We start from the raw sequence: 8,705 nt of genomic DNA on the forward strand, positions 1-8,705 counted from the left end.
TTTTATGCATCCTTGATAAATAAAAGTGCAGATTGAAAAATACTTAACTTACCGACTCCAAACTTTGGAACGGATATATCTCAATTTCAGATTCACTTAAAACTAAAATCAGTCATATTAGATGCTACAAGTTTTTCAATAATTATATTCAACTGTTTAATTAAAATTATTTGAGTTGTTAAAGATTAACTTTAGTGAGTGTTGAACAGTGTTGGGAACGTTACTTTAAAAAAGTAATTAGTTATAGTTACTCACTACTTGTTCCAAAAAGTTAGTAACTGAATTACCCTATAATAAAAGTAACTCGTTACCAGGGAAAGTAACTATTTGCGTTACTGTAAAAAAAAAAAAAAAAAAAAAAAAAAAAAAAGTTGCTACATATCAGAGAATTTGTAATTTTTTTTTTTTTTTTTGCAGTTTTCACAAGTAGGTTGAGATGAGTAGAACAGACAGGTACATAACTTTCAATATTTATTGCACATCAACAGACAGCAAGAGTTTTATCCTGCCCTTCAAGTATTATCTTTTGGCCACTAGCTTTGTAGATGCTTGTCACACATTACATGTACACATTACATGCACGTTCTTGCCTTTGACCACAATGAATTTGAAGTAGTGCTTGTATCTTCACCTTGAAAATGCCAACTTGCTCCTGACTCGCCATCTCTGCTGCGAATCTCTGTGTGTGTAGCTGTTGCGTGTGTGTGTGTGTGTGTTTGGAGCCGCTGGCGCAGCCCCGTGTGCCGGCATGTGTGTAAAAACACTGGCTCTGATTGGCTACCATGAAACACATGACTCTGCCTTAGCCAATCACAACCGCTTATCTCGTCATTAACACACCTGCTCACTCGCTGTGTGAGCCAGGGGTAAGTTCGGATTGCATAGTTTATTAAATCAATGCATAGTAACGCACCGCATGTAACGTTCAGTAACGTTAATGGCGTTGTAACGACGGGAAAAGTAATTAGTTAGATTACCGCGTTACTGAAAAAATAACGTCGTTACCTAACGCAGTTCTTTTAAACGCCGTTATTCCAAACACTGGTGTTGAATGATGGCAAAGGTAATCTAAATGTAAATTTAAATGATGAGAAATTAAAAATTGTAAAAGAAATGTAAGCAGGACCATAAATAAAGTAAATTCTAATTTTACAAACTTAACATATCTAAAAACTTTGAATCTGAAATTCATAGGAAAGGAGTCTCTAAGTATAAAAGTAAATCTCACTGCGTTAAAAATAACATTAAAAAAATGCAATTCAAAACAAAAGTTTTGTTGACCAATTTGATTCTGCGTTTCCATTCCCACACAACCTAAATTCTCAGGCAGTTCTGCAGGGTTGTGCGAGCTCTAAACAGTAGAGTACAGAGCATTGCATGCAGTCTTCGATAAGATCCATACAATGGAACTAGTGTGTCCCACATATTGATTGTGTTCCATTGACTATGCAGCTGTTGTTCTATTAATACCACAGACATGTTTACATTAGAAACATGGTAGGGCAGCATAGCCTTGAGAGCCACACAATGACACAGACATGTTTAAGTGCTAAATAATATCCAGTAAATGGTGATTACAATCCATTTTAAGCCTTCATGATATTTTCAATTCATTACCATGCCGGCTGCTGGATTTAAAGCGCCATTCCTGCTCCTAAAATAATTCTTGGGTGAAAGAAACAAACAACTATTTCATTTATAACATAGGCTTACCTGATGGTTGTAGATTAAGCCCAGCCAGCCAGACACTAACATTAATCACTGCTCACAATTTGTGTCTGTAATCTAGTGCTTTAATACTCATGGCCTTTTATTAGACTTTTGATCTTTAGATGACTGCTTTAGAATGATCTTAAAATTAAAAATTATGATTTTAAAATATAAATTATGTCCAAAACAAAGTTTCCAGATTTTTGCATTGTTCTGTAAAGATCTCTCTTAAGGCTGCATTTAGTTCACCAAAATACAGTAAAAACAGTAATACTATGAAATATATGATTACAATTTCAAATAACAGTTTTATTATCTATTTTTAAAAATATTAAAATCTAATTTAATCTTATGATGGCAAAGCTGAATTTTCAGCATCATTACTCCAGTCTTTATTTAGTGGTACATGATCAAGAAATCAAGAAATAATTCTAATATGCTGATTTGGTGCTTAAGAAACAATTCTTACTATTATCAATTTTGAAAACAGTTTTGTGAAAGCGGTGGTCATTTTTTTCAAGACTCTTCGATGAATGGAAAGCTTAAAAGCAGCATTTATTTGTTACATTATAGATATATTTTGGTCACTGTGGTTTCATGTAAAGCATCATTGATTAATACAATTTAATTTCTGACTCTAAACTTAAGAACAGTAATGTATGTTAAGTGATTCTGGTTAAAATGACTGCAGGCCTTTAAAAACCAACCAAAATGTTTGAGGAATATCAATACAGTTCTGCCTTGGAAGAGCTAATACAATTTCAATTACCATATTTGGTCATCCAAGCCACTAGCAATAAAAAACCCATCACAAATAAAAGCAGCGTGTTTGAACATAATACCTCTTTATCCAGCTTCACATCCAAAATGCCATCTTTCCTAACTAAACAAGATCTCTCTATCTAGGCATTTCTGTCACACACAATCTTGTCCACGGTGCCTTGCAAAGTCATCTCAACACAGCCCTCCACAACCAGCGTTCCCACTCAAGGTGACCTATTTAATGCTAATGCACACTCACGTCCCCTCTTCCTCCTCTGCCCTCAATTCGACTGATACGCTATAAAAATAAATATTCTTCTCCAAGGGAACAAGCTTTTAAATTCAGATGATAACAGGACACTGACAGGACCGCACAGGCCTCACACGTCTACACACGTCTGAAGAGAGCATATAAAGCACCCTTATTGAGCTTCACATCAACCACAAAATCAAAGAGTCATTTAATAGATCTTAAAACATGAGATTCTCAAATGCTAATCAGTGTGGGTGTGATTGCACATTGCTGACAAATAAATAAATTGCTGCCTAGCTGCATGCATTTGATGTTTTTTCACTCATTTTAATGAAGCAAGATTTAAAACAAAGTGTGGAGACACTAATAGAATTTAAGTGACCATTGCACTAGACCGAAGGACTTTCAGACTGACAGATACACAAGAATATTAACAGCTTTTTTAAATATATTGAAATGCAAAAACTACTAAATGAATAGTACACAAGAACATCTCAACCAAAGAGGAGAACAAACAGCAGTTCTTGTTGTGTTTGGTCAATGCACAAAGGGCCTTTCACGGCCCCTGTTTGCTGGGATAACATCACTTGGGTAGACTTGAGAGAAACAATAGAGAAAGCCAATGCCAGTAGTCAGAAACAAGAGTGTTTTCAGTGGGGAGTGAAGCACTGAGCTTTTACAATGTTTGCTAAAGTCTGTATCTCAAAATGCACTTCTAGGAATGTCCATACTGTAGTACAATGAATGGGTTTTGCTTTACACATATTAATGATAATGTATTTGTTTCTTTATTCACGAGTACATGTTTTCCCTTAATGCATGAACCCATGTCATGCTAATTTAATATTATTTTGCTTGGTAAAAAAACACTATGACAATTACTGGAGTTAAAAAACAATCATTTATACGGTTCCTCTATTAACAGGCAAGCTCAAATGATGCACCTTCTAATGCAAGATTCAGGTTTTACCAGAGCAGACTTAACAGCTTTAAGTTTTCATTTGTGCCTATTAAAATATTGAACAATTCTTGCAAACTCCATTAAGGGTCTAAATGGATGTGTGACAGTGGAGTGTTTGTATGAGGATGTGGGGATATGGGATGCACACTGTAGCTGAATATAGGTTTGTCAAATATGTGAACGGAATGAGCCTTTATGGAAATCAACATTTACATAAATGGTGCTCGTTTCAATATGGTACAATATATGATGGTATGGAAAAAAGTGCATGAAAATAAATCTCTATTCTATTATATTTTATTCTATTTAAGCAATATCAAAGGCTTAGTAAAACAGCACAAAATTATCAATTTGGTATTGACTGTCTTTATCCAATAGTTCTATAAACAACAAGGTAATATTCAGTCATTTACATTTTAGTCACAACATGGCAAGTTACTTTGTGTTTACACTACCACTTGAAAGTTTGGGGTTATTAAAATTAGCTCTTATGTTTATGGGGAGACAAATCTTGTCACACTTCAAGTTCAAATTCTCACCATCGTCAAACCATTAACTATGACTTTTGCCTCAATAAAATCCTAATTTGCTGTTTATTAATGGTAAAGTACTTGTTAAATTTAGGTATTGGGTAGGATTAGGTATGTAGAATATGGTCATACAGATGTGCTTTAAAAGCACTAATAATAAGCCAATGTGTTAATAACAGGCATGCATACGCTTACCAAAGCTGAACTTGAAAAATTACTTTTCACTTAGAAAATCCCATTAAATTCACAAATAATTTCAAAGTAATGGCAAATAACAGAAGTTATTTAAGGTAGAAAGATATAGTGAAAATGGAAAGAAAATGTGTTCTTGTGAATTTATATCTACAACCTCAAAAATATTTTTACAGTGTACATTTATTTGATAAAAATAGTCAAAACCGTAATACTTCTAAATATTATTACAGTTTTAAAGTACTATTTTCTATATTTTAATATATGTTAAAATCTATTTCTGTGATGGCAAAACAGAATTTTCTGCATCATTACTCAGTGTCAGAAATCATTATGCTAAAATGCAGAATATTTTTTTAGAATCTTTGATAATAATACAATTCTGTCATTAATTACTAACCCTTATGTCGTTCCAGACCCTTAAGATATTCTGATGAAATCCGAGAGCTTTCTGATTCTCCACAGACAGCAAGGGTCCTACCACGATCAAGGTCCAGAAAGGTACCAAGACCATCGTCCAAATAGTCAATGTGACATCAGCGGCTCAACCGACTATTCTGTCGATGTTCTTGGTATCTATCTGGACCTTGAACATGGCAGAACCCTTGCTGTCTATGGAGGGTTAGAAGCTTAATTTCTGTTCCAAAGATGAACGGTTATGAATTTAAATTTTTGGGTGAACTATCCCTTTAAAGAAAACAGCATTCATTTAAAATAAAATATTTTGTGACAAATGTTTTACTGTAAATGCAACAATTTCTTACTAAACAAAAACAAACAATACATGTTTTCTGGGCTGTTATAAAAAAGTATGGCACTAAAGAATAAAGCTTGTCCAATCAAATTAAATGACCAGGACTCTATTATATTCTATAAAAAAAAAATATCCAAAGGCAAGCGGCAGCTCTACACAACACCAAAAGCCAACAAATTTTATCTAGTCTCCTAATGAAGTTGACTCAAATTACTGTTCTTGCACAGGTATGTAGAGAGATCCAAATTTATTCTGAATGTCTGTAAATAGATAACAGGCATATTTGCATTGGCGAAAAACGATAGGTGAAAGAAAAACAAGACCGAATGCAACCAAAATGAAACTGCAATTGTGAATGCATTTAATGAAGGAGGGAAAGCGCTGACTGACCAATTACTAAAAGCACAAGTCTAGTTTTCTGGTTTGGCACAGGCTGAGGAGTATGCTTGCTGCTGAATTTATCTGCCTCATTATCATAACAATGATGCATGGGAACTTGGAGTGGAACAATGTAATTATGCATAGAAATACGATTGGTTAATTTCCTTTCCATCATCAATTCTCTGCCATTAAAATCCAGGCTGATTATTTTGACATAACTTACATCAAAATCAATAAATATACTGGAGATATCCAGCTAGTTCTCTGATTTAATGACATTTCTGTATGCAACATTTTAACAAAGACTTTCATTTTGTCCTTTAAACTGCTTTCAAAACGATATGTAACTACATGAATCTGTACAGATAAGAGCATAAATGTTGTGCACAGTATCAGTGTTAACTCCGGGGTGTGTGCGTCGAGGTCAGTGAAATCTAAAGTGTAATGAGCCCTAACAATTCTGTTGCACTGTACTGTCATTCATCATCTAGCAAGGCATCCAGCCACACTGCTGCTGTCTGCCCAGGCGTGAAGACACATCCTGGGCATGCAACCATGACTCAAATACCAACAGCATCGAGGACACACAGAAAGGGACTATGAAAATAACAGCTTACCATTTATTCAAAACTGAAAAATACTCTAAACACTAAATTTGATATAGGTACTTCAAACTCTGTGTCACTGGTTCAGTTCAGATGCAAGCTACTTTGTATACTGAACAAACACATCAATAGCAGTGTCATAGGCTAAATAGTATGGACTGAGCATAGAACACTTTAAAATGTGCAGAAATCCCTGCATAATGGATGACACAAAAACACCCCACACCTCCCAACTGCACAGCAGCAATTTCAATAAAAGCAGTTCCTACTGGTTGAAAATAAGCCTATATTTACCTTATTGTGAGTTTGTCTAGCAATGTTCGAAGGTCTCAAAATGCCTCCCAAACAACGAAGCAAATCTGCCAACTAGGCCACAAGCAATGCATTTGGAGAAGCCCAAAATTTGAAAAGAACCAGTTGCTAGGGAACCATGCCATTTTACAATTGAAAATATATTTCTAAAAGAAATCTCTCAACAAATGAAGCGTTTAAAGAGTTTAAATGTGTTGTGCAACTCTTCTAGGAAAGTCAGAGTCACAAGGCCCATAAATGTTAACTCTGTTAGGCAGTTTTATCTTAAGGGTAAAATGAGAAACTAGCATCACCTCTTCAAATTACAATAACCAGGCATTTTTGCATAAGCAGTATAGTTCTATAAGTGACTACATCCAGGTGGTTATAAACTACATTATGTTTTAGAAAAGAATCAAAAATGACCAAGTTTCCAGAATATCTAATTTATATGGATCAAATGCAATGTACGATGTGGAGTTTCTGCAGTTCTACTTAGCATCCTGACCAACAGGTTTCTGCATAAACATGTCTTACCTTGTGTCTGCATTTTAGGACCACCCCATAGGCTCCTTTGCAAAGAAAGGAAAAGCATCATAAGCTTGATTTATACCAACTTTGCTTTTATGCTAAAGCAGCTGTTTTATAAGCACAAAGATTAATGCTTCCTTCTCTTTATCGAACAAATATATATATACGTGTGTGTGTAAAAAAAAGAACTCACCCTCTCCTACAATCCCAAGGACTTCAAATTTATTCATCACATTACCGATGTCAGGAATCTTCATGAAGTCAAAAGATGCCGAGGTGGTGCATGTCTGGGCTGTGAGGAGCGGAAGGCCAGAGGACGGGACAGAAATCGGTGCTTGAATGGGTCATTGCAGCAAAAATCTGCTCCCGGCTGGTCCCAATGCTCTTCTCATAATCCACACACACTGACACACATTCCTGCAAACGTACACACTACGCACGCACACACACACTTGCTCACCTGAAGAGAAAGGAGTACAGGTTTTGCATTGAAGGGGTCAAATAGACTTATTCATGCATAGGCATACTGCATCTTATATATTTCACATATGCATCAAATCAGAGGCATATCCAATGTTTGATCTAATGCAGACATTGATTGCGGCTCATATTCGGTCTCATATCACTCAGACAGGATGTGTGTAGGATTTTCATGCTAGGATTTCTCTTAGGTGACAATAGACAAGGGCCACAGTTCTTCAAGAACTGTGATCATTAATTTTCCAGCAGTTTTGGGGAAAAGCAAAACAACACAGCTCTGAATGGGAATTACAGGTGGGTGAACAAGGACAGTCTGAGAATGCAAGTCAGTGATGTAATGTGCTGAAAACTCAGATGGACATCATCTCGACCACCTCAGATGTGCGACAGGTATCGTCTGCGCTCGATTGCGTTTACACTTAAATGCGTTTCCAGATGCGTTTCGCAGGTCATGTCGTGACACCGTCAGCTCGTCGTATGTTTGAGCATAAACGCGGCGCATGTCTGCATCTGATGTGTTGTTGCGTGTGCGCGCGCTGGAAATATTCGTAGGTGGATGAAAGTTCTATCATTATTTTAAGCATCTCATCCACCTGACAGTATCAAATAAAATGACTGACAGCCCACATCGCTCCCACCCACTCTTAAATGAACAGTAAGAAATACAGTGCGGTAAAAAAAATAAAATAAATAAAAATCACGATTTATAACAAAGTACCAGTAAAATATTACGATAATTTACATAACCAAGACTGTCTTAAATGCGAGGCATAATTGATAACAGGTGACTTCAGTCTCCTGGAGTGTGTGGGCAGGAGGTGCGCGTGTTTGTGCGAAACACCAACGATGTACCAGCCACAAACATCTAACATCCAGCGTAAAAACCAAGCGCACTGTCAATATTGTACATTTATGGAAAAAGCTCCAAGCAGAATACTCACTTATGTCCAAGACAACGGTGCGCAAACTGTCCCCTCACGTCGCCAAGTAACGATGTTTTCATTTTCACCTGCAGTGGTAACCCATCATCACAGCTGCAACAGTATCCACCTTCATTCTGAGCCATTTGACAACCTAACAACGTCAAATTACGGATCGCAATATGGCGAAGGCTAGATTTCATGAATATTAAGCAGGTCGCGCTGACGTTGCCTGGGAACCTTGCGAGTGCGTTCGGTCACGTAACCTAATTAATATTCATGAGCCAGTCCTTCGCTGTAGTAGGGTCTATAAATTGGCGTTCAGGCGAATCGAC

At 36.3% G+C, this 8,705-nt stretch overlaps 1 protein-coding gene across 3 annotated transcripts in view; it reads right to left on the reverse strand.

Moving 5' to 3' along the window:
• cdkl5 (cyclin-dependent kinase-like 5) overlaps positions 1-8,558 on the reverse strand; it is a 30,189-nt gene extending 21,631 nt beyond the window's left edge. For all 3 annotated transcript variants that reach the window (XM_052569950.1, XM_052569951.1, XM_052569949.1), the window contains exons 1-3: positions 8,392-8,558; positions 7,164-7,430; positions 6,977-7,011 (exon numbers count right to left, since the gene is read on the reverse strand). In XM_052569950.1, the coding sequence (XP_052425910.1) occupies positions 6,977-7,011; positions 7,164-7,227 (99 nt within the window). In that variant the 5' untranslated portion in view covers positions 7,228-7,430; positions 8,392-8,558. The remainder of the gene's footprint in view (positions 1-6,976; positions 7,012-7,163; positions 7,431-8,391) is intronic.
• Between the last annotated feature and the right edge of the window lie 147 nt (positions 8,559-8,705).

The sequence above is a fragment of the Carassius gibelio genome, chromosome B11 (assembly GCF_023724105.1).
Source record: "Carassius gibelio isolate Cgi1373 ecotype wild population from Czech Republic chromosome B11, carGib1.2-hapl.c, whole genome shotgun sequence".
Classification (NCBI taxonomy): Eukaryota; Metazoa; Chordata; class Actinopteri; order Cypriniformes; family Cyprinidae; genus Carassius; species Carassius gibelio.